A 26445-nucleotide genomic window follows, 5' to 3' on the forward strand; every position below is an offset into this window, starting at 1 on the left:
ACAACTTTTTGATTATGGTTCTGGCCTTAGTTTTAACGTTGCGGTTCTGCTTTTGGGATATGGTCATTAATACTGACCATTCCTAATTAATCGTCCAGCTGATGCAATGCTGGTAAGTCCAGCAAATGCCGCCATAACCTTTATACAAGGTTTATATGTCTAATTGTGGTTGATGGAGAGATTTCTATCAGTGGTAATATTAAGAACGGCAATAAAAAAGTCCCTTGCGATAAAAACATTAATTTGCAGTACATCATGCCCAGACCTGGCCATTACAACTATTTTCTAAGCTTATTCATAACCTGCAGTAATTAAATTCAAATCACTGGCAATTTAATGATCAGTAACACTTTTCATTGAAGTGCACATACTTTTCCCTTAAACTGATATGGGTAGTTTTCTCCTTTCAAGTTGATCACTAAACTTTTGTTGCAATTAGGTGACACCAACTCGATTTGAGGTCAGTGACCAGCCAATGCCACCTTCAGATTAACTATTGGAAACTTAAATTCAAGTGAAGCTGGCTAGCCTTGTCTGCATTCGCCTTGTCACATCCTGTCCTTCCAGTAAAACTTCCAGGAGTTTTTAAATAGCTGACTGTCCTTGACCTCGTCAACCTTTGAAAAAAAAGATTTAACAGCCACCCAATTAACTTGGCTTTGTGACATATTGATAGAGAAAATCATTGTCGAGATCACATGGTGACAACAGACCATGAGAAATACGGCAATGATGCAGTGCCAGCACGTGGTTCCAGGGTTGTAAGCAGCACCAAGACTAGGGCATTTTTCTCAACATGGGAGCGGGAGAGGAAATTAACTTCAGGCGAGTACAATTACTCAACCCTGGTAAAGGTTTCTCAGGAAGTACAAATTAATTTATGGTCTGGGAAAAGGGGAGAAAAACAGAGGGAAATAAATCAGCAAACACAAACTGGAAAAATGCAAAATGCTGTTTCTAAAAGTACGCACTGATCACATTGTGGATTATTGGTCAAGTTCTCCTCAGTCAATCCTCAACAACCATCACAAACAGATTCCCTCATTGATGTTTGAAACCTGAGCAAATTATAAAGTCATAGAGGTTTGCAGCATGGGAAAAGGCCCTTCAGCCCAAGTAGTCCATGCCACCCTTTTAAAAAAAAATTGATCAAGTCCTTTTAAGATAGAGGAGGAGAAATTGCTTCACCCAGAGAGCCTGTGGAATTTGCTACCACAGAAAGCAGTCGAGGATGTAACATTGCATGTTTTCAAGAAGGAGTCAGATTTAGGGTGAAGGGGATTAAAGGATGTGTGTGGAGGCAGGATCAGGCTATTGAGTTGGATGATCAACCATGATCAGAATGAATAGCAGAGCAGGCTGGTAGGGCTGAATGGCCCACCCCTGCTCCTATTTTCTACATCGCCAACGTTTCAAGTATGGATGGGCAAAGCTAGTGCTTTCGGTTCACTCCATAAACTATATACACTCGCCACTGATTCTACCACTCGACGATCACTATTTCTGTTTAAACCAGACTATTCGTAACCACGGAGCCCTTGCTGACCCTCTGATCGGACAAGCTCTCAGCCATGAAATAAAAAATGACATCCATCTTTGCTAATATCGGGCTTCTGCTGGCAAAAGCTTCATCCATCTCGGTCAGCTCCAGATTCAACTATTCCCTTGCCCACCCGACCAGCCTCCCACGCTCAAATCTTCATCAATTTAAGCTAACCCAAAGCTCTGCTGGCCTAATCCTAACTCGTACCAAGTTGCTCTCATTCATTACCCCTGCTCTTACTGACATACACAGACTTCCACTCTCCCCAACTCTCATAAACCACCACCAGTCTGGAAATGTTCCGAAAACTCAATATTCCGCCATATCTTGCACACTTCACACTCCCTTTGCCCCACTGCTGGCAGCCATGCCTTCAGCTCTCTAGTTCCCAACAGCTGCAATTACCTCCCTAAACCTCTCATCTCATGGCTCAATATAAAACACTACATAGGAACAAGAGGCCATTCTACCCTCAAGTTTATTCTGTCATTTTGTTTTATTCATTCGTGGGACATGGGCATCACTTACTGACCAGCATTTATTGCCCATCCCTAGTTGCCCTTGTTCAAAGGTTTGTTGTGAGTCAACCACATTGCTGTGGCTCTGGAATCACATGGCCAGGTAAGGCGGGTGGTTTCTTTCTCTAAAGGACATTAGTGAACCAGATGGGTTTTTCTGACAATCGACAATGGTTTCATGGCCATCAGTAGATTCTTAATTCCAGACATTTTTTTATTGAATTCAAATTCTATCGTCTGCCATGGTGGGATTGGAACTCAGGTCTCCAGAACATTAGCTGAATTTCTGGATTAATAGTCTCGCGATGATACCACTAGGCCACCGCCTCCCCTAATTAGATCATGACTGACCTCTACCTTAACTTTGATATCCCTTGTCACACAACAAAAGTCCATCATTCATTATGTTGAACAAATGTAACTGACCGAGCATGCACAATCTTTTGGCAGAGACCACCATTATACCATAAAGAAAATGCTTCATTATTTCATTTCTAAATGGTTTGGCTCTGTTTTGACGAGTACGAGCCAAGATTTTGCAACCAGTTTTCATAATTGATCCCTTTTCTAAGCCTTAGCTTAATTCTAGTGCACATTCAATGCACCTATTCCAAAGGCCAAGGTATCTTTTCAGGGACTCGAGACCCAAAAATCGAGTGCAGCATGCCAAATGGGTTATGATAGATATATATATTTTTTATTCATTCATGGGACATGGACATCGCTGGCTGGCCAGCATTTATTGCCCATCCCTAGTTGCCCTTGGCTGGGCCATTTCAGAGGGCAGTTGAGAGTCAACCACATTGCTGTGGCTCTGGGGTCACATGTAGGCCAGACCAGGTAAGGGCGACAGATTTCCTTCCCTAAAAGGACATTAGTGAACCAGATGGGTTTTTGTAACAATCGACAATGGTTTCATGGTCATCAGTAGATTCTTAATTCCAGATATTTTTTATTGAATTCAAATTCCACCATCTGCTGTGGTAGGATTCGAACCCGGGTCCCCAGAACATTAGCTACGTTTCTGGATTAATAGTCTAGCGATAACACCACGAGGCCATCACCTCCCCAATTATGTATATATGGATGTAGCCTAGTCAGTTTGACTTAGTTTCCATTCCTATTACTGTACTTGATTGGAAAGGTTAAAATGTTCATGATGGAATCCATATCAGTGCTGACACTGGCCACAAGTCTACTATTCTACCCACCTGAATTGCTATTTTGTTTGCATTGTAACTGCACATTTTACTTGTCTCACTCCACAATTGCTATCTTAATTTACTTTCAAGGCTGGAAATGACATTGGCTGATTTGGTTTAAGTTTGAGCAATGGTTGTGGTCTCTACAATTGTGGAATATGACCTTTGTTAATGTTCAGAGTTGACATAAATACATGCGGAGTGCTGCATTAAGTTTGACCTGGCTGCCTGCACTGGGAACAATTCATATTTAATAGTTTATTTATTCCTTTATAGGATGCTGTTTATTACCCATCCCCATTTCCCTCAAGTTGCTGGTGAGCTGCCTTCTTGATCCACTGCAGTCTTAATTGGTGTAGGTGAACCCACAGTGCTGATAGGGAGGAAGTTCCAAGATTTTGGTCCAGCAACAGTGAAGGAACAACGACACATTTCCAAATCATGGATGGTGTGGGGTTTGGAGGTAACTAGTAGGTGGTGGTGTTTCCCTGCATTTATTGCCCTTGTCCTTCTAGATGGTAGAGGTCACGGGTTTGGAAAGTGCTGTCGAAGGAGCCTTGCTGCAGTGCATCTTGTAGATGGTACACACTGTGCATCGCTGGTGGAGAGAGTGAATGTTGAATGTGGTGGATAGGGTGTCAATCAAGTGGGATGTTTTGTCTTGGATGAAGTCGAGCTTCCCGAGTGTTGATGGAGCTGTACCCATCCAGGCAAGGGGAGAGTTTTCCATCACATTCCTGACCTGTGCCTCATCAATGGTGAACTACACTCTGCAGGTATCCCAGCCTCTGATCTGCTCTCTTGTAGCTACAGCATTTGTGTGACCAGTAGAGTTCAATGGTAGCCCCCGGGATGTTGATAGTGGGGCATTGAGCAATGGTAATACCACTGGAGCAAATGATAGGAAAAAATGGCTTTTACTGAATTACTTGGGATTATACTTCATGACAACGTCCAAGCTTCTGGCAACACAAATGAAGATTTTGAATTAAAATTTAACGGCAGTCATTGATTTTTGCTTCCAGATTGGTAAACAGGATTGAACAGCAATGAACGAGAAGCCGTGTACATTGAAGCTTTATCATTCAGGAGAGTGGCCTTTCGAGAAGAAATAACCACTTCCCTCAGGATATGTGCATGGCACCACGTTAATTGCTTTACTGAAGTTCAGCACTGCAGCGGAAATGAAATGCAAGAAACCAAACGTACAAATGGTTCCACAGACCTGCAAAGAGAAGTGTGAAGATAATAGTGAGCTGATAAACTCCATGACCCAGAATGTTCTTCATCATTGTCCGGGAGATTAGTGGCTTATTCCTGCCGTAAGGCTTGCGAAGCAGAAGAGATTCTGTTGGTGGTTCAGTTGCCAGGGCCAAGGAAGCAAATGTGTCCATGATCAGATTCACCCAGAGCATCTGAACAGCTTTGAGTGGAGAATCCTGGTTTAGAATTGAAAAGGATAGAATTAAATCCACCAGCTTTTGTCAGTGGTTTGAGTAAATGTTGTTTCCTATGTCACAAATGCAAAAACAATCTACATCATAGAATCCCTACAGTGCAGAAAGAGGCCATCTGGCCATCGAGGCTGTACTGACTCGCCGAAAGAGCATCTGACCCAGGCCCTCCCCTCCTGCCCTATCCCATCACCCTAAGTATTTATCATGGCTAATCCACCTAACCTGCACATCTTTGGAGAGTGGGAGGAAATCAGAGCACCCAGAGGAAACCCATGCAGACACAGAGGATTTGCAAACTCCACACAGAGTCACCCAAGGCCGGAATTGAACCCAGGTCCCTGGTTCTGTGAGGCAGCAGTGCTTAACCACTGTGCCGCCCACATTTTATTCACCAAGGTCACTTGAAATCTGTTCAGTTTTACCCTTTCTTGCCTGTCTTTTCTTGACTAAGAACAGAGCCAGCATTACTCTAGAACTAACTCTAACTCATTGATTGTGGTTGCCTGCAGAGCTCAGCTATTCTATCCCTTAACCAAACTGGAGGTTTACATCAGGAACTCCCTCGAAATGCCATGTCACGACAAGGTGCAGTGTCAGCAGAATTTATAATTAAAACGCCTGTTCTCACGATAGCCTCATTGCTGATCCTGTCATTTCCAACAGGATCAGCAAAAGGACATTCACCTTTTTCCCTTCGCTCTAAAACCTGGCCCAGTTGACAGCAAATATGAATTTCTTTGAAAATATTTTCTACATCTCGGGCTTAAGATTTCTACCGTAACTTAATGAACTCTGTCTCTTGACGTGCTCACACAAGGTACAGAAAAGCGCATCTACCGTGTTTCTGCTGACTTGCTACTGTCTCATTAATTATTGCTATTTTTGCAGATTTTTTTCTGATCCTTGTAATCCTCCGACACTATTACAAGCAATGAGATTGCCACTTTGACAATACAGTTAACCAGCAAAAAAGGTGCATTTAGGGACTTAATGATGGAAATCCAACAATGCTAAAACGGTACCACCCTGATCATGAAAACCAGACACGGGGGAAAGTCGGTAAATGCAGAGTGCACATCAAACATTTAAATTAGAGCAAAGATATATAACCATAGAATCCCAACAGTGCAGAATGAGGCCATTCAGCCCTTCGAGTTGGCACCAACTCTCCATCCACCCAGGCCCTCTCCTCCACCCTATCCCTGTAAAGCCATACATTTACCACGGCTAATCCCCTTAACCTGCACATCTTTTAGACACCAAAGGACAATTTAGCATGGCTAATCCATCTAACCTGCACATCTTTTGGACACCAAGGGACAATTTAGCATGGCTAATCCATCTAACCTGCACATCTTTTAGACACCAAGGGACAATTTAGCATGGCTAATCCAGCTAACTTGGACATCTTTGGAATGTGGGAGAAAACCTGAGTTCTGGGGTGAACGCACGCAGATATGGGGAGAAGGTGCAACCTCCAAACAGACAGTGACCCACGGCTGGAATTGAACCCGGGTCCCTGGTGCTGTGAGGCAGCAGTGTTAACCACTGTGCCACAGTGCGGCCCACATACAACAGTAGAGAGAGTTGAAAGAGGAAGGAAAGATACATTTCACTCAACATAGTATGACTCCCGAAAAAGTATACCTGGGTGATGCAGGCACCAGTAAATGCAACAATGACTGCAACTACATTTACTGTCAACTGGAACTGCAGAAATTTGGAGATGCTATCGTAGACGTTGCGGCCCCACATCACTGCTTTAACAATACTGGTAAAGTTATCGTCTGTCAGGATGATGTCCGAGGCTTCCTTTGCCACATCTGTTCCTGCAATGCCCTTTAGAGATTAAAGCAAAGAGAGGGTCAGAGATTCAATCTAATAGACGCAGTTGTATTGATGTGGCATCTTTCTTGAACCCAGAACATCTTAAAAGGACATTGTGACTAATTAAGCACTTTGGAAATGTTTTGAAATGTCACAGCTGTAGGAAACGTGCAGTCTCCCAAACAGCAGTATGATAACTAGAAAATCTTATTACAACGTTAGTGACAGGTTGCATTTTTGTTTAAGACAGTAGAAGAAGCAACAGGACCCAAATTAGGAACTTGTGTTATATTCATTCTTGGGAGATGGGCATCGCTGGCTGGCCAGCATTTGTTGCCCATCCCTAGTCGCCCAAGGACAGTTGAGAGTCATTGCCGTGGCTCTGGAGTCACATGTAGGCCAGACCAGATAAGGACGGCAGATTTCCTTCCCTAAAAGGACATTAGTGAACCAGATGGGCTTTTATGACAATTGACAATGGTTTCATGGTCATCAGTAGATTCTTAATTCCAGATTTTTTTTTATTGAATTCAAATTCCACCAAGTGCTGTGGTGGGATTTGAACCCGGGTCCCCAGAACATTAGCTGAGTTTCTGGATTAATGGTCTAGCAATATTACCACTCGGCCATTACCTCCCCTTGCAAGTGATGGGGCAAGATTGGTTGCAGAAGCTCTAAATGGCCGAACGATAGAAATAGCAATAATATAGAAATAACCTGCAAAGATTAATTTTTAAGAAAAAAAAACTGGGGTTCAAGTTCAATCCTCCTTTCATGTTAGAGTAATTTTGTGATTTCATCCCTCTGGCATGAAGCCTTGCTTGCCACATACTCCATCTCCATTATGCATAACTGCCAATCAAGACCAAATATGAAAACGGCTCTTCGTGCACCAGAAAAAAGACACAGCTGTACTGCTCAAGAAAGCCGACTCAAGTTTGAATGAAAACAGGAATAAATTCAACCTCTGTAAACCATTTGTCGCTATATAGCACCTGTAGGTGGCAGCGGGCACCAGTATTTAATTCCGTCTGTCGCAGCCTGGCAGCGTTGGAATGGGAGTTAATAATGCCAAGATCATTGCTATAATCACAGGAAATATTCCGGTGCGCTGCACATGCAGGGCGAGACGAACAGGCGTCGCTGCAGCACTATTCTGGAGGCTGACTTTTCACAGAAATAAACATTACAAGTTTTGTTCACACAGCACAGTACATTACAGCGTCTGGGAGACATTTAGAACCAGCACTGCAACAGGGGGTTCACACTCACAAATACCACTTTATCAGCCAGGCGTCAGCAAGAGGGCCTGGGCAAGAGAAAATTAAACAAGGTAGAGACAGCAGACTCTTGCATCTGCCTCCAACAGCTGGCTCAAGTGGCTATATTAATATAAGCCTAAGAGGAGATCACCTCAAGATAGAATCATAGAATCCTTACAGTGCAAGAGGAGGCCATTTGGCCATCTCATCAGCACAGACAACAATCCCGACAACAGGCCCTATCCCCGTAACCCCATTTATTTACCCTGCTAGATCCCCTGACACTAAGGGTCAATTTAGCATGGCCAATCAACCTAACCCTTTGGAGTGTGGGGGAAATCAGAGCACCTGGAGGAAACCCACACAGACACAGGGAGAACATGCAAACTTCATACAGTCACCCGAGGCCAGATTTGAACCTGGGTCTCTGGCGCCATGAGGCAGCAGTGCTAACCACTGTGCCACCATGCTGCCCAAGATGTTAAAATGGACTGAGTAGGGGTGGCGGTGATTTAATTTGTAGAAGTTTTTTCACCACAGGGCACAAAGCAAACATGCTTGCACATCAAATGCAAGGTTTCAATGATTGGGACACCTATCTGGAAAAACAGTGCTGAAGGAATCCAAAAAAATGCTCTCTGGGACATCACTGGATTTGCTGGCCAATCCTGGGAAGGATTTCTGAATCATACACCTAGAAACAGCACACAGTAAAATAGTTGCCACCTTGATGTTTGATTTGCAAGTGTTACATCCACTCTTTCCCCCACACAGTTTCACAGCAACAGTTATCACAACATTTAACTGTAGACCTCAGATTCCTAAAGTCCTGTATTGGTCAAAGATTGTGCAGGACAAGTTGAAGTTTATAGAGAAAACATATTTACTAATGCAAACCAGATAAATATAGCATTGGAGGAGGGTGTTCAGCCCGTCTGTTCCTGCTGGCTCTCTCTCCAAGAGCAACCTTGTAGTCCCATATCCCTGCCCTTTCCCTGAAACCTGCCAAGTTCTCTTTCTTCCCACTTATCCAATTCCCTTTTGAGTCACAACTGAAACTGCCTCATGCAGCCAATTCCACATTCTAACTAAATGTTGCTCTTGGACATTTTATTAATCATCTTGAACCAGTGATCATCTGGTGTCGTTCAAGGCTCTGGCACATGTAGGGTGGGATTTTACGGCCTTGCTCGGGTGAGATCGTAAAATCCTGCCCGAGGCCAATGGAGATTTCCGTTCTGGGAACCTCACGCGCCCCGATTCCGGCTCGGGCGAGGTGGTAGGTTTTCGGCCATAGAGCTAACATGGACCCCGAGTACAGTAGCAGCCATGCAGTGATGCAAAGGGAACACATGACCTGGATCTAGGGGTCAATCTAGTGCTGGACAGAGTTGTGCACACAAGCAAGCACAGAGATAGCTCCTAGCTTAAATTCTTTACTGTATATATGCACATAATTCTTGTTGGTAATAAATACACACAGTTAACCTACCTAAGGCCACGGAGACTTTCACCGAGGCCTACTGAATGGTTACAACACCCTATGACATGGTGTCAGTAAATAGAAAAATCCCAAACCACAATAAATGCAGAGAGAAACCAAAATTCTGCAAGGGCGAAGAAAAATTTGAAACAGCACATTGACCTGAAGCGAAGCTCGTGAAGCAGACGTACAGAGGAATCAACGCCATGGAAAAGCACCAGAGAAAGGCTTGGAAGCTGAACGCAGAAATTTGAAATTCCTCACTGCAGAAGAATCTATGGGATCTCTTGGAAGTCCAGCTTCAGTTCTCTGAGTGCAGAGTCAGCAGATGTCGCAGGGCTGAGCTAAAGGTTTTAAATGCCAGGATAGAGCAAGTGCTACAACATTTTTAATTAGTTCAGTGGTCAGAAATTGCTGTTTAAAAGCTCTGTCAGAAAAAAAAACAGATCCCCAACTTGGCACCTGAATACGAGCTGTCCAAGCTCACTCTGAAAAGGGTCGAAGAAAATAATTAGTTCCAAAGAATTGTGACTAAAGAATCACCTTCAAGGACAGATAAGGGCCAAGATTCTCCGCTTTCACAGCCCTATAGCATAGCACTGAAATGGCAAAGTCAATAGCTAGAGGATCCATGCAGCCATTGGTTAAATTGGTTCAAAGGCTGAGCACGAGTCCCACTTCAGAGCGAGCTCACCAAAACCGGCAAATGCGGCCTTCAAATGAATGGCGTTCTAATCGTGAATTTCAGCAACTGCTTAAAGCTGAACATACGATCAACATAAACGATGATCAGAAATCCACTCTTCCAGATCAATTTGGACTTGTCCATAGCCCGCTCAATCGCATAATTGGGGACTTTGGAGAAAAAGATTCCTTCGATTCACGACTGCTTTAGGTCAGGATAAAAAGACAGAAGCTCAACAAATTAACACACTGCTTTATTCAGTAGGCCCAATAGTGGACGACATTATTGCGAGACAAGGAATCAACGAATCTGCTAAGTCTGAAGCACTAAAACCATTCAATGACTATCTTAACCCAAGACTCCTCGAATAGGATAAATTTAATAATCGCGTCCAGCTAGGAGAACCTGCTGACTTGTTCATCAATAATCTGTACAGGATGACTCAAGAGTGTCAATATGGAGACCCAAAATCTGAATTTATCAGGGATAGAATAGTCGCAGTAACTACAGACAACACACTCTTAGAGGTACTGCAAGCAAAGGAAGATCCAACCCTCAAAAAAACTATCCAGGCTGTTAGATAATCTGAACTCGGGTGCAGCACATGTCCATTTTAAGATGAATAAGTACAAAGGAAAACCCACAGTTCAGTTAGTTGAACAGCCAGAAACAGGAACACTCCAGGCCAAGGGAAGCCGCACCCTAACTGATCAGTAGAACGAATATGCTGGTACTGTGGAACAAAGCGCCCCCACAGTCGAGATCAATGCCCTGCAATTTCAGCCCAAAACCTTCGATGTTCAGAATTGGACTCTTCAACAAATTGTGCAAGGCCAAAACAGCTAAACGCACAGAAGCCCCAAAGATGATTCATGACAGCGAGACTACACAAGAATAGGACAAACAGCCAAGCTTCTTGGACGAGGATTTTTATATTGGTTTAACAGACATTACAGTTAATGGTTCTCTCACAAACATTAAATTGAACATGGGAGTCAGTGTTACGGTTCTGTCAGAAGGAGAACCATGGCTGGTGGTAGCCACAAAACAAGCATGCAGAACAAAAGGCAAGAAGCTCCCAGTGAAAGGCAACCTTCAGTCAGCACTGACGTACAAGGATAAAAGATTCCAAGAGACCCCTGTTTGTAGTCCACAACCACGACTGTTCACTACTCAGCTGCAAATCCTGTGTTGAACTTAATCCTCCACATAAAATTGATGAGGTCAACCAACAAGGTCCTGGTTCCAAGTTCCCGAAACTCTTCATAGGACAGGGGTGCCTGACATAAACATACAAGATCACACCGAGAGAGGATGCTAAACCCGTGTGCCTATGCACACCACAAAAGATTCCCCACCTACTCCAGGGCGGCAGGGTGGCACAGTGGTTAGCACTGCTGCCTCACAGCGCCAGGGATCCGGGTTCGGTTCCTGGCTTGGGTCGCTGTCTGTGTGGAGTTTGCACGTTCTCCCCGTGTTTGCGTGGGTTTCCTCCGGGTGCTCCAGTTTCCTCCCACAGCCCAAAGATGTGCAGGTTAGGTGGATTGGTCATGCTAAATTGCCTCTTAATGTCAGGGGGACTAGCTAGGGTAAATACTCATGAAACAAGTGCAGCAACAAGATGACAAACACAGGAGTCACCTCCCCAGTCACACAACAGTAAGTTGTTCCGGGATGATCCCATTCCCAAAACCGAATAGGTCCACCCGTATCTGCATACCCGTACCTTACACAGCTCAAAAAAATCCATAACCAGAGAAGTCCCATGTCCTCAGTGGGTTCTCTCTCCAACAGAAATGTAACACTGACTCTCATGTCCTCAGTGGACGAAAATCTGATTAAATTCTCAAAGAGTACGGTATTTTCGAAGCTGGATGCCAACACTAACTTTTCCAAACTTTCCTTTGAAGAGTCCAGGCTGCTGACCCCATTCTTTACCCCCATTCGACGATTCTGCTTTAACTGCCTGCTTTTGGAATCATGTCAGTGCCAGCAATATTCCAAGGTACAATGTCAGCCATACAGAGAGCTACATGGCTGATATATTAGTTCACGGTACAACAGTGGAGGAACATGACAAAGAGATTCTCAGCAGTCTTAGAGCGCCTTCAGGAAGCAGGGTTGACGCTGAATGAGAAATGCGAGCTCTCCAAAGCATCAGTTCAGATTGCCAATGAGATGGGATATGCCAAAGATCAAAACCAAAGAGAGAGACTTTCCATGGCTACAGTAGGCCTTCTGACAAAATAGGACGCAAATCTTGCAGAGCTGGAAGCGTACATCCAATTGAGAAGGAGCTAGCAGCCAGTGACCACAGGTAATCTCCAATAGATTCGCCAGGAACAAATAAAAGATAAGGAAGAAGTGTGCCTGTATCCACCCTTACTGCCAATGACGGTGCTCACAGCAGAGAACAAGCAGTTGCACCATAAAAGCTTGGCTCAAACAACAAAACCATTTTATGGTCATGGATGATCTCCTGGTCTACAAATGGCCAGTTACCCTTCAGCCACAGATCTTGCAGAAAATGCAGCAGGGCCATCTGGCTATCAGCAAGTTCAGGGCACTGGCCTAATCTACTGTTTGGAGGCCATGCATTTCCAGGGTGATTGAGGACATCACAGCGAACGGTCAAGTGTGTGGGCTACATAGACAGAACCAAAGAGAGCCCCTCATCTCCACATATTTCCTTACCAAGCCATGAGGGGGTGCTGGGCTTTGGCCCATCTGCCTGCAACAGTAAATGGTTCCTCATTGCGTTGGATTAGATGGGTTGGGGTGAAGCAACTATACACGACTACCACAGGGGCAGTAACGAAGGCACTGAAGGAGAAGTTCATGGACCACGGCATCCCAGTCGAGATCACACTGAATAATGGCCCACACTTTCCAAATTATTACTTTGTGTCTTCCACCACCACATCTGGTTTCCATCACCACCTCAGCTTCCCGAGATGCACAGTTAAGTGAGGAGATCCAAAAAGGGCATGCACGGTCAAAGCCCTCCTACAAAGAATGAGGGCCTTTACACAGCGCTGCGCACATACAGGTCTACCCCTTTACAATGCAGTCTGGTCCCATCCAATTCCCTAATGGGAAGGAACTCTGCACTCAACTTTGAATCCAGCCTGAAAAACTAACACCAGGATTGCTAACCAACGACTACCAGGACATCCAAACCAGAGAGCAGTTCGGCAATGCAGAAGCAGACATCCACCCAGAACAACAACTAAGGGTTGCACCAGACATTTGCCAGAACTACAAAGGGATGGCAAGGTCTGGAGTAAAGACAGTGGGAGCAGGCAAGGGGTGAGGGCGACGGGGAGGCCAAGAGTGCAAGGGGACACCAGCAAAATGTTAGTCAAATGATTAGCTGAATTTCTACCAAGTTAATCTGGAAGTTACTAAATTTTCCATGCCTGCCATGTGCATTTTACTTGGACATAAACATTCTAATTATACCTACAGCTGCACAGTGCTACAGAAAATTTAGATCCACCATACCCTATTCCTAACACATCACTAATAAGCTCAGAGGATTGTCCTAACTTGCAAAGACCACGGGAGAGCCACTGTTTCCTTCCATAATCTTCATGCGCTTTGGCAGGCCAATTTTACACCAGGGGCAGATAATGTTTATCCAGCAATAAACCTTTTTTTGGAAGTCGAACAAGGATTCATTCTGCGACGTATTTTGTTTTCTCCAAACGCTATGGGCAAATGTTCATTCAAGTATCCTGAAGCACCTCCATCACACGTACGTGGGTAAATAATATCTACCGCAGTTAGATATGTTCTGCAGGCCACTATTCCACAAAACCACACAAGTTTCCAAAACCTTTTGGCTCCTCTTCTAAGGAACCAGATGTTCAAAACACAACTGATACCTGTTGGTCATATATCAAATATTTGAGGCAGCATAGGTGGCTGGAGAGAGGAATGGCAAAGGACTATATCTCCATGCCAGTTAATAAGCTTGTATTACATTACATGTTTCGCTCTGAACTGCAAACACGATTATAATCCCCAATGCAAGTAAAAAAATACTTGAGCTTGTTCCCTTGATTAGTACAAGTTTTTATTTTGTACCCAAATAGATGCATTATTACAGGGGTTAATAGCCGATTATCACAAGATCGCAATTAAGAGAACAGGTTTGCCTTTGGTATCACTTTGAGAGATGTGCTCAGCCTTGGTGGAATGCAGTGGTGTCGCAACTGCTATGTGATATGCCCAGCTTTTCTGATTAAAAAACCCACCACAAGACAGATGGAGTTAGCACTGGGACAACACTGCTTACAACTGGTACAGGGTTTTGAAATAACAACAGAAAATGCTGGAAATAGTCAGCAAGGGGCCCAGCAGCGTCTGTGGAGGAAATAATGGCTCTCCCGTGATCTTTGCAAGTAAAGGAAATTCCGTGAGTGTATCAGTGATGCGTTAGGAATAGGGTATGGTCGATCTAAATCTTCTGTAGCAGTGCACAGCTATGTGTGTAATTATCATGGAATCCTTACAGTGCAGGAGGAGGCCATTCGACCCATCGAGTCTACCCCGACCACAATCCCACCCAGGCCCTATTCCCATAACCCCACATATTTACCCTGCTAATCCCCCAGACACTAGGGTCAATTTAGCATGGCCAATCAACCTAACCCGCACATCTTTGGAATGTGGGAGGAAACCGGAGCACCCAGAGGAAACCCATGCTGACACTGGGAGAAAGTGCAAACTTCACACAGACAGTGACCCGAGGCCGGAATTGAACCCGGGTCCTTGGCACTGAGACAGCAGTGCTAACCACTGTGCCACCGTGTAGCCCCGTAAATTAGAATGTTTATGTCCAGGTAAAATGCGTGGCAGGCATGGAAATTTAGAAACTTCCTGATTAATCTGGTGGAAATTCAGCTGGTGGCACAACCAGGCATATTATCCTTTAAAAACAAATGTGTTCCCTCGCCTGGCCTCGCTCCCACCCTGCATACTTCACAAGACCATTTTTCCCCCCCAGTAAACCTAAAACACACTTAAAATACCCAATGCCTGTGGGCCTCTGGTCTAAAATCAGTTATTGATAAGTGGGCATTAGGAGTTAAGAGGAGCTTCCAACAGCTCCTGAGACTGTCAATGGCAGCCATGATGTGGAGATGCCGGCGTTGGAGTGGGGTCCAACAGGTTTATTTGGTAGCATGAGCTTTCGGAGTGCTGACTCACCTGATGAAGGAGCACTCCGAAAGCTTGTGCTACCAAATAAACCTGCTGGACTTCAACCTGGTGTTGTGAGACTTCTTACCATGTCGATGGCAGGGTAAGCTTACTAAAACAACATTTTTTGAGGAACTTTTTAAAAAAAAAACCCTTTCTTGGAACCAGGAAGAAGAGATGTGCTCACACTGATTTCACAGACTTACTAATCACCCACCCTTCCCACTGCCCATTCAAAAACTCTTCCCCAGCATGGAATTTACTTGAGGGCTACTAATTGTTACACCGCACTGGTGATCGGCCTGTTGGGGTGTCACCACTTTGCCCCAGTTATTCAGAGGAAGCTTGAGGACCACTTCTTAATGGTTCTTGGGTGGTTGCAGCCGGAGAGAGACTAGGATCAAGACGAGTTTCTACCTCGGTGTTTGGGCACGTATGTACGTGAGGTTTGCAAATCAGATTCTGGTTTCTTATTCCTGTCTCAGTGTGTGCAAGACTTGATTAATTCAAAGGTGACCTGTGAAATTATTATTCATGAAGATCTTCATCTTAATTGGTGAGAAGGGAAACTCAAGAATTCAGATTAAAATTGTTCTGTCCCTTACGTTAAAAAAAAGGATCAACCTCTGATTGATGCTGTAAGTGTAAATGAGGAAGACCAAGGTGATTTGCTAAACGAAACTAGCCTGGTGCATTGAAATAAACACCAGCCTTAATGATAAGTTGAATCAAGAACTCAACAATAACTCAGAATAATTCCCTTTGCATCATGTCACACAATTGTTAATGCTGACAAAGTTGGTAAAACATAGTTTTTTGAAGTTTTATTTATTAGTTACAAGCAGGCTTACATTAACACCGCAATAAAATTACTGTGAAAATCCCCTAGTTGCCACACTTTGGCATCTGTTTGGGTAGAGAGAGAATTTAGCATGGTCAATCCACCTACCCACACATCTTTTGGACTGTGAACATAGAACATAGAACAATACAGGCCCTTCGGCCCTCGATGTTGTGCCGAGCTTTGTCCGAAACCAAGATCAAGCTATCCCACTCCCTATCATTCTGATGTGCTCCATATGCCTATCCAATAACCGCTTGAAAGTTCCTAAAGGGTCCGACTCCACTATCACAGCAGGCAGTCCATTCCACACCCCAACCACTCTGAGTAAAGGACCTACCTCGGACATCCCTCCTATATCTCCTACCATGAACCTTATAGTTATGCCCCCTAGTAACAGCTACATCCACCCGAGGAAATAGTCTTTGAACGTCCTCTCTATCTATTCCCCCTCATCATCTTATAAACCTCTATTAAGTCGCCTCTCATCCTCCTCTGCTCTAAAGAGAAAAGCCCTAGCTCCCTCAACCTTTCCTCATAAGACCTACCCCCCCCCCAAACCAGGCAGCATCCTGGTAAATCTCCTTTACACTCTCTCCAATGCTTCCACATCCTTCTTATAGTGAGATGACCTGAACTGCACACAATATTCCAAATGTGGTCTCACCAAGGTCTCGTACAGTTGCAGCATAACCCCACGGCTCTTAAACTCAAACCCTGTTAATAAACGCTAACACACTATAGGCCTTCTTCACGGCTCTATCCACTCGAGTGGCAACCTTCAGAGATCTCTCTGTTCCTCCACATTCCTCAGAACCCTGCCGTTGACCCTGTAATCCGCATTCAAATTTGTCCTACCAAAATGAATCACCTCGCACTTATCAGGGTTAAACTCCATCTGCCATTTTTCGGCCCAGCTCTGCATCCCATCAATGTCTCTTTGCAGCCTACAACAGCCCTCCACCTCATCCACTACTCCACCAATCTTGGTGTTATCAGCAAATTTACTGACCCGCCCTTCGGCCCCCTCCTCCAAGTCATTGATAAAAATCACAAATAGCAGAGGACCCAGCACTGATCCCTGTGGTACACCGCTGATAACTGGTCTCCAGTCTGAAAATTTTCCATCCACCACCACCCTCTGTCTTCTATGAGATAGCCAGTTACTTCACCAATCGGCCAAATTTCCCTCTATCCCACACCTCCTTACTTTCTTCATGAGCCGACCATGAGGAACGTTTTCAAACGCCTTACTAAAATCCATGTATACGACATCAACTGCTCTACCTTCATCTACACACTTAGTTACCTCCTCAAAGAATTCCATTAACTTACCGACCACCGAAGTAAGACTGACCAGCCTATAAATTACCAGGGCCATTCCTATTTCCTTTCTTGAACAAAGGAACAACATTCGCCACTCTCCAGTCCTCTGGCACTATCCCTGTGGACAGTGAGGACCCACAAATCAAAGCCAAAGGCTTTGCAATCTCATCCCTTGCCTCCCAAAGAATCCTAGGATATATCCCATCTGGCCCAGGGGACTTATCAACCCTCAGGTTTTTCAAAATTGCTAGTACACCTTCCCTCAGAACATCAGCCTGTATCCCATTCTCAGCCTCAAAAACATGGTCCCTCTCCTTGGTGAACACTGAAGAAAAGTATTCATTCATTGCCTCTTCTATCTCTTCCAACTCCATGCACAAGTTCCCACTACTATCCTTGTGGGAGGAAACCCACGCAGACACGGGGAGAATGTGCAGACTCCGCACAGTGACCCAAGCCGGGAATCGAACCCAGGACTCTGACACTATGAGGCAGCAGTGCTAGCCACTGTGCCACCTAGGAACACAAGGGTATAACTCTTCTCTGCAATCTTGCTTGCTTTTCATTAAAAATAGCTGGAAGAAGCTCCACCAGGGGCATTTTCTAAAATATAGTTTGGTTGCGTTCTGCACCAAGTGACAGCAGTTATGAGCTGGATAGTCCTGGGTAGTTCATCAGCTGATTGATGCAAAACAGAGTCCAAAATTTCACTTGCCACCATCTTGGCCTCAGTCCTTTGTTAGTCACCATTTAGTACAATATATATTTCTAATAGCGTGGGGTTCTCCCTCAAAACTCATTCATATTAGTAACTCAGTTCTGTTACCAAGTTATACAGAGCAGGAACTGGTCTTGTTCATCGTACTAATCTCGGGAAAAGGTTGTCACGTGACTTCCATACTGATCCCAGTCTACCTTCTGTGTACGAATAGCTTTATAAAAATCAAATTACACAAAGAAAATCATACAAAGAACAATACAGCACAGGAACAGGCCCTTCGGCCCTCCAAGCCCGCGCCGCTCCCCGGTCCAGGATTGAATCCTGAATCCAGGATCCCCGCCCAATTTTCCAGCCTATCTACATCCTAATATCCTATCCACCGAGCTGTCCCTCACAGCTACGATGCTTTGTTCATCACAACCTATTAACTCACCCCCACCCCCCATTCCAGACCATGTGATCTCCAGGGAGAGGCGAAAACCCAGAGTGAAAACCCCAGGGCCAATATGGGGAAAAAAAATCTGGGAAATTCCTCTCCGACCCCCTGAGGCGATCGAAACGAGTCCAGGAGATCACACTGGCCCTGATCGGAAAATGCTTCCCAACCCTATTCATTTCCACTTCTGCTTTACGAACACCATCTGAATTCCCTGCCCCCGAGACAGGTTCCCAACTATCCGCAGTCTCGCTCTGTACTGGCACCAGCAAGATGATCATAGAATGAAGCCTTGAAACGAGAAACAAAGAACAATTAGCCCGCGCCGCTCCCTGGTCCAAACTAGACCACTCTTTTGTATCCCTCCATTCCCACTCCGTTCATATAGCTGTCTAGATAAGTCTTAAACGTTCCCAGTGTGTCCGCCTCCACCACCTTGCCCGGCAACACATTCCAGGCCCCCACGACCCTCTGTGTAAAATATGTCCTTCTGATATCTGTGCTAAACCTCCCCCCCTTCACCTTGAACCTATGACCCCTCGTGAACGTCACCACCGACCCGGGGAAAAGCTTCCCACCGTTCACCCTATCTATGCCTTTCATAATTTTATACACCTCTATTAAGTCTCCCCTCATCCTCCGTCTTTCCAAGGAGAACAACCCCAGTTTCCCCAATCTCTCCTCATAACCAAGCCCCTCCATACCAGGCAACATCCTGGTAAACCTCCTCTGTACTCTCTCCAAAGCCTCCACGTCCTTCTGGTAGTGTGGCGACCAGAACTGGACGCAGTATTCCAAATGCGGCCGAACCAACGTTCTATACATCTGCAACATCAGACCCCAACTTTTATACTCTATGCCCCGTCCTATAAAGGCAAGCATGCCATATGCCTTCTTCACCACCTTCTCCACCTGTGACGTCACCTTCAAAGATCTGTGGACTTGCACACCCAGGTCCCTCTGCGTCTCTACACCCTTTATGGTTCTTCCATTTAGCGTGTAGCTCCTCCCTACATTATTCCCACCAAAATGCATCACTTCGCATTTATCAGGATTGAACTCCATCTGTCATTTCCTTGCCCAAATTTCCAGCCTATCTATATCCTTCTGTAGCCTCTGACAATGTTCCTCACTATCTGCAAGTCCTGCCAGTTTTGTGTCGTCCGCAAACTTACTGATCACCCCAGTTACTCCTTCTTCCAGATCATTTATATAAATCACAAACAGCAGAGGTCCCAATACAGAGCCCTGCGGTACACCACTAGTCACAGGCCTCCAGCCGGAAAAAGACCCTTCCACTACCACCCTCTGTCTTCTATGACCAAGCCAGTTCTCCACCCATCTAGCCACCTCCCCCTTTATCCCGTGAGATCCAACCTTTTTCACTAGCCTACCATGAGGGACTTTGTCAAACGCTTTACTAAAGTCCATATAGACAACATCCACGGCCCTTCCTTCGTCAACCATTTTGGTCACTTCTTCAAAAAACACCACCAGGTTAGTGAGGCATGACCTCCCTCTCACAAAACCATGCTGACTATCGTTTATGAGTTTATTCCTTTCTAAATGCGCATACATCCTAAGAATCTTCTCCAACAACTTCCCCACCACGGACGTCAAGCTCACCGGCCTATAATTACCCGGGTTATCCTTCCTACCCTTCTTAAATAACGGGACCACATTGGCTATCCTCCAATCCTCTGGGACCTCACCTGCGTCCAGTGACGAGACAAAGATTTGCGTCAGAGGCCCAACGATTTCACCTCTCGTCTCCCTGAGCAGCCTTGGATAGATTCCATCAGGCCCTGGGGATTTGTCAGTCTTTATATTCTCTAACAAACCTAACACTTCCTCCTTTGTAATGGAGATTTTCTCCAACGGTTCAACACTCCCCTCAGAGACACTCCCAGTCAACACATCCCTCTCCTTTGTGAATACCGACGCAAAGTATTCATTTAGGATCTCCCCTACTTCTTTGGGCTCCAAGCATAAGTCCCCACTTTTGTCCCTGAGAGGTCTGATTTTTTCCCTAACAACCCTTTTGTTCCTAACGTATGAATAAAATGCCTTGGGATTCTCCTTAATCCTGTCTGCCAAGAACATTTCGTGACCCCTTTTTGTTCTTCTAATTCCCCGTTTGAGTACTTTCCTACTTTCTTTGTACTCCTCCAGAGCTCCCTCCGTTTTTAGCTGCTTGGACCTAACATACGCCTCTCTTTTCTTTTTGACCAGTCCCTCAATTTCCCTGGTTATCCACGGTTCTCTAATCCTACCCTTCCTATCCTTCTTTTTTACAGGCACATGCTTGTCCTGTAGCCCTAACAACCGTTCCTTAAAAGACTGCCACATACCAGATGTGGATTTACCCTCAAACAGCCTCTCCCAATCAAGAGCTGCCAATTTCTGCCTGATCCCACTAAAGTTAGCCTTCCCCCAATCCAACACCTTACCCTTGGGACACCACTCATCCTTTTCCATCACTATCCTAAAGCTAACAGAATTGTGGTCACTATTTGCCACATGTTCCCCTACCAAAACTTTGAAGACCTGACCGGGCTCATTCCCCAGTACCAGGTCCAGTATAGCCCCCTCTCTAGTCGGGCTGTCTACATATTGTTCCAACGAACCCTCCTGTACACATTTTACAAATTCCTCCCCATCCAGAGTCCCTGCCCTCAGCGATTTCCAGTCTATACCAGGGAAATTGAAGTCTCCCACTACAACAACCCTATTTTTCCTGCACCTATCCAGTATCTCCTGACATATCCATTCTTCCACTTCCCTTGGGCTGTTGGGGGGCCTGTAGTACACCCCCAACATAGTGACTGCGCCTTTCCTGTTTCTAAGCTCCACCCAGAGTGACTCGTTACACGACCCCTCTGAATTGTCCTCCCTCTGCACCGCTGTAATATGCTCTCCAACTAATACCGCTACTCCCCCACCTCTTTTGGCCCCTCCTCTGTCTCGCCTAAAACACTTGTACCCTGGAATATTCAGCTGCCAGTCCTGTCCCTCTTTCAACCAAGTCTCTGTCACCGCAACCACATCCAAATTCCTCGTGCGCATTAAGGCCCCAAGTTCGTCCGTCTTACCTGCTACGCTCCTTGCATTGAAGTATAAGCACTCCAGACCTCCAGGCCCAGTGAGGTCGTCCTCCCCCAGAGTGCTCTTCTTCTTTGCCAGCCTTGTCCCAGCCCCAAGCTCGTCCCCAGCCTCCACACTTGTAGACCTAATATTTTGATCCCCACCCCCCTGCCATACTAGTTTAAACCCCCCCGAACTGCACTAGCAAAGCTCCCAGCCAGGATATTTGTGCCCTTCCAACTTAGTTGTGACCCCTCCCTCTTGTACAGGTGCCATCCTCTCCTGAAAACCTCCCATTGATCTATGAAAATGAAGCCCTCCCTCCTGGACCAGTCCTTTAGCCAGGCATTCATTTGTACCAACTCCCTATTCTTAGCCTCACTGGCACGAGGCGTGTGGCTTTTAATTGGGGATTAATAGGGGAGGTTCCATCATACAATTAATCAATCTTTTCAAAATGTGAGGGGGTCTTATTTGTGTTCTATCCAAATTTCAAGTGGTATTGGTATCAGGAATCTACCTCCAGTTCAATGTGAGCATTGCTTGAAGTTCAAAGTAAATTTGTATATGACACTATATGGAAAAGTAAACAAATAGAAAATTTTTCCCTCAATAATACTGTTAAAATTGCAATAGAACGGCTCAAAACAAAATGAGTCATAGAATTATAGAATCCCTGCAGTGCAGAAGGAGGCCATTCAGCTCATCAAGCCTGCACCGACAACAATCCCACCCAGCCCCTATCCCTGCTTTTACCCTGCAAATCCCCCTGACACTAAGGGGCAATTCAGCATGGGCAATCAACTTAACCCGCACATCTTTGGACTGTGGGAGGAAACCAGAGCACCCAGAGGAAACCCACTCATTCATGGGGAGAACGTGCAAATTCCACACAGTCACCCAAAGCTGGAATTGAATCCGGGTCCTTGGCGCCGTGAGGCAGCAGTGCTAACCACTGTGCCACCCCTTTTATGCAGTTTTATTCTGTACTAATACTCCACATATATTCATAACATTGAGATGGAAAAATATTGTCAGCACTGTAGGAAGTGGTCACCTCTGTAGTGTTTTCCTTTGGTAATCTATAATTGCCAAGAATTGGGAATATAAGTGTAGAAAGTATTCACTGAAATTTGGACTAAAATTGAGATTAATTCAAATTTCAAAGCAAGTAATTTTATTCAACTGAATCTGAATTTTTGTCACTGTCAAGGAAAGAGACAGGGTAACCAACCTAACATACTCCAGATACAAGGTGAACTCTTGGAGGACAATATCCCTCTTCTATTCAACTTGGAGTTACTCCAACACTGGTTAATATTTTCCAATCTTGGTCAAACAAGGGCATTTATGGCCAATTCCACACCCCCACTCCCCCCCCCCCCCCCCCCCAAAGCAAAAGAGGCAGAGAGATCAGTGTACAGTAAGAGATAACTTGAGGGTAGTGTTTGTTATAACTGAAAAATGCAATCTCTAATAGTCATTTCAATGATTTAAAAAAAAAAGATACATATAGATGATAGTCTCTGAACATGAAAACATCTAGATGATGGCAAAATACTGCTGGAATGTGAAACTAAAACAGAAAATGCCGGAAAATCTCAGCAGGTCTGACAGCATCTGTGGAGAGAGAACAGAGCCAGTGTTTTGAGTCAGGATGTCCCTTCGTCAGAGCTGAAGACGAGGAAAATTGGACATCCTGACTCGAAATGCTGGCTCTGTTCTCTCTCCACAGATGCTGTCAGATCTGCTGAGAGTTTCCAGCACTTTCTGTTTTTATGAAAACATCCAGTCCTGGCAACTTTCCTGTTCTTCAAAATTTAATCCCTTTGAGTCTCTTTTACTCAAACACATTGCGTTGTCAGTCAGGAATGAAGTGGTCGGCACCTTAGAAATGCATCTGTAAGTTCACAAAACCCACGAGATGGTTGGGTGGTTCCTTGCTGTGCCACAGATGACTATTTCAGTCTAAAAGCAGATGACCTGAATCCCCTCCCTATTATAAAACACCAGATACTGGTGCTTTGCCCAACAGTGAAAGGATTGGATCCCTTTGAAGCATCATTTGACCAAACAGGAAGCTCAATTGTCTAAAATGATTAGTTCATCAAGTGGAACATGGGAGACAGAAAGGTGATCCCTCACTATGCAGTTAAAACTAAAATACCGTCTTTAAAAGGATTTAAAACACGTAGGCAAGCCCAAGAACTTTAAAAAAGCAAGTTATAAATATTTAATCTGCTATCTTCACCATTTAAATGTTAACCATTAGATCAGCTGCTAGGAATACAGGAACTGGAGCAGCCATTCAGCCCCTCCCCTCCCGAAGCTTGTTTTGACATTCAATGATATCACAGTTCATCAGCAACTTAACTCCATCGACTGGTCTTGGCTCTCTAACCGTCAATACCCTGCCTAACAAAATCTAACAAAAAGCTATCAAACCCTGGTGATGGTGTGCAATAAATCCATGCACCCTGGCAAACATCAAATTCTGAAACAGAGGGGAATAATAAATAAAGGCACTTCAGTGCAATTATACACACATTGAAGATTTCAGATATTCTCCACATCAATATTGCTCCTTTCCAGACACTAGAAAACGCTGTGGCCAGGATTTTCTGGTCCTGTAATTCCCACCGAAAAAGTCAATGGATCTTTGGCTGGTCCATCAAATTGTCCGTCCGTCCTCGTCGCTGTGCCAGTTGAGTCGCCAGCTTAAGGAAAGCAGTCGGACACTCCCAGGTTGCGATTTTTACCCTGCTCAGATGTACATTGAAGTTCCTCACAAATGTTGAGCACATGGCAACCTTTTCCTTCCACCAGATGCAAGACCCAAACATGGGAGGCACCTCTAGTTTAAAGTTTATTAGTGTCACAAGTAGGCTTACATTAACACTGCAATGAAGTGACTGTAAAAATCCCCTAGTCGCCACACTCTGGCACCTGTTTGGGTACATGGAGGGAGAATTTAGCATGGCCAATGCACCTAACCAGCACATCATTGGGAGGAAACTGGAGCACCTGGAGGAAACCCACACAGACACGGGGAGAACGTGCAGACTCTGCACAGACAATGACCCAAGCTGGGAGGCAGCAGTACTAACCACTGTGCCACCGTGTGCTGCCCATAGGTTGTGAAACTGCAAGGAACACATGGTCTCTGCAGGAGGGGAGTGGCCCATCTTCTCTCAGGGCAAAAATAGTCCGAAACATGGTTATCTATTAGACAGAAAAAAAATCCCATCACAGAGTCTATGTCAGCAAGCAAAAAGGACCTCAGTTTAATGCACTAATTGATATAGAGCACTTCCAATAACACTGCACTCCCTGAATACAGCAATAAAGTGCTAAATTAGATTATGTGCTCAAATCCCTGATTGTGGTTCGAGTCCACAACCTTTTGAATCATAAGCAACAGAGCTACCACTAAGCCAGACTGACACTTCAAATTGGATAGAGCATTTCTTAAATGAGTACTGGCTTCAATTTAGTGACTCTTCGATGTATTGGGAAATATGAAAGTGTACCATAGCAAAGCCGACATCAGCCTTCTTCAGCGCTGGGCCGTCATTTGTCCCATCTCCAGTCACGGCCACCACCTGTCGCATCTCTCCAATTGTGCTGTCAATGATACCTGTGTAAACAAAATTAAACTTCAACCGAGGCCATGCAATTACCTCATGATGATCTGGCAATGTGCAATTCTTAAATGGGGAAAGTGGAGAGATTGGATCAGCAATTCAATTTATCATCATTATTTTACTCATAATTAGCAAAAACATTTCAATGTCAGAGCCCATCAATAACAAATAATGCAACATTTTTGCCATTAAGACTTCTTCAGCAATGACATTGTATATTTTACCATTAAATTGTATACTGGACACTGAAGATAGATGGATGTTTGAAGCATTTTATGTAAATTTCTATCTTCGCAATCCAATTTCTTTAATACCTGTATCATTTTGTCTATTGAGAATTGATGAAAACCAGGAACGAAAATTTGAGCATTTGCTTTGATTTAATGTGGCACATATTTGTAAGCTTTATAACTTCATTGCTCACACTTGGTGTTGATGCCTTAGATTAATCCATTCTTTCTATCACTTTTTTGTTGATCCAAATTTTGTTGATCACGCGACCCACTTGTTGGTATCTCGCACTCTTTCCATTAAGCTAGAGAAGGAGTGCCCAATGTAATTACTTTGGTTTGGACTCTATGCCACTCAGCAAAGAGCTACATGAAGACTAGTCAAATGAAACTGCACATCACATCTGGGCTCATGCAAATATTAGACTGTTAAAATATATATATTTATAAAATACTTGCAGCACAATTGGTCAAACGAGCTTTGGCAGTCAAATCCAGTCTGCTTACTACTTCCAAACATAGATTAAATCTTACTTCTTGGGAGGGGTATCAGTAAACACCCCCTGGCCATTAACAAAATAGCATTCACTGTGTCAGTGTATCAACAGACCCACAAGGTAGCACTTTGTAGGAACCGTCATACAAGAAACGCTGACACATAATTATTCAGGCATCGGTGAATTTAGTAATATTGGAGTAATCAAAGCAAAATACTGCGGGTGCTGGAGATCTGAAATAAAAACAGGTAAGTGCTGGAAAAACTCTGGTTTGGCAGCATCTGTGAAGAGAGAAACAGAGTCAATGCTTCGAGTTGGAGCAGCACGGTGGCACAGTGGTTAGCACTGCTGCCTCACAGCGCCAGGGACCTGGGTGCAATTCCGGCTTGGGTCACTGTCTGTGTTTAGTTTGCACGTTCTCCCCGTGTCTGCGTGGGTTTCCTCTGGGTGCTCTGGTTTCCTCCCACAGTCCGAAAGACATGCT

At 44.7% G+C, this 26445-nt stretch overlaps 1 protein-coding gene across 9 annotated transcripts in view; it reads right to left on the reverse strand.

Annotated features, from left to right (window-relative positions):
• LOC144511825 (plasma membrane calcium-transporting ATPase 1-like) overlaps window positions 1–26445 on the reverse strand; it is a 269405-nt gene that overhangs the window by 24477 nt on the left and 218483 nt on the right. For all 9 annotated transcript variants that reach the window (XM_078242189.1, XM_078242188.1, XM_078242186.1 and 6 more), the window contains 3 exons: window positions 25121–25227; window positions 6368–6559; window positions 4489–4702 (listed from right to left, as the gene is read on the reverse strand). In XM_078242189.1, coding sequence (XP_078098315.1) covers window positions 4489–4702; window positions 6368–6559; window positions 25121–25227 — 513 coding nt within the window. The remainder of the gene's footprint in view (window positions 1–4488; window positions 4703–6367; window positions 6560–25120; window positions 25228–26445) is intronic.

Source organism: Mustelus asterias, chromosome 25 (assembly GCF_964213995.1).
Source record: "Mustelus asterias chromosome 25, sMusAst1.hap1.1, whole genome shotgun sequence".
In the NCBI taxonomy this organism is placed as follows: Eukaryota; Metazoa; Chordata; class Chondrichthyes; order Carcharhiniformes; family Triakidae; genus Mustelus; species Mustelus asterias.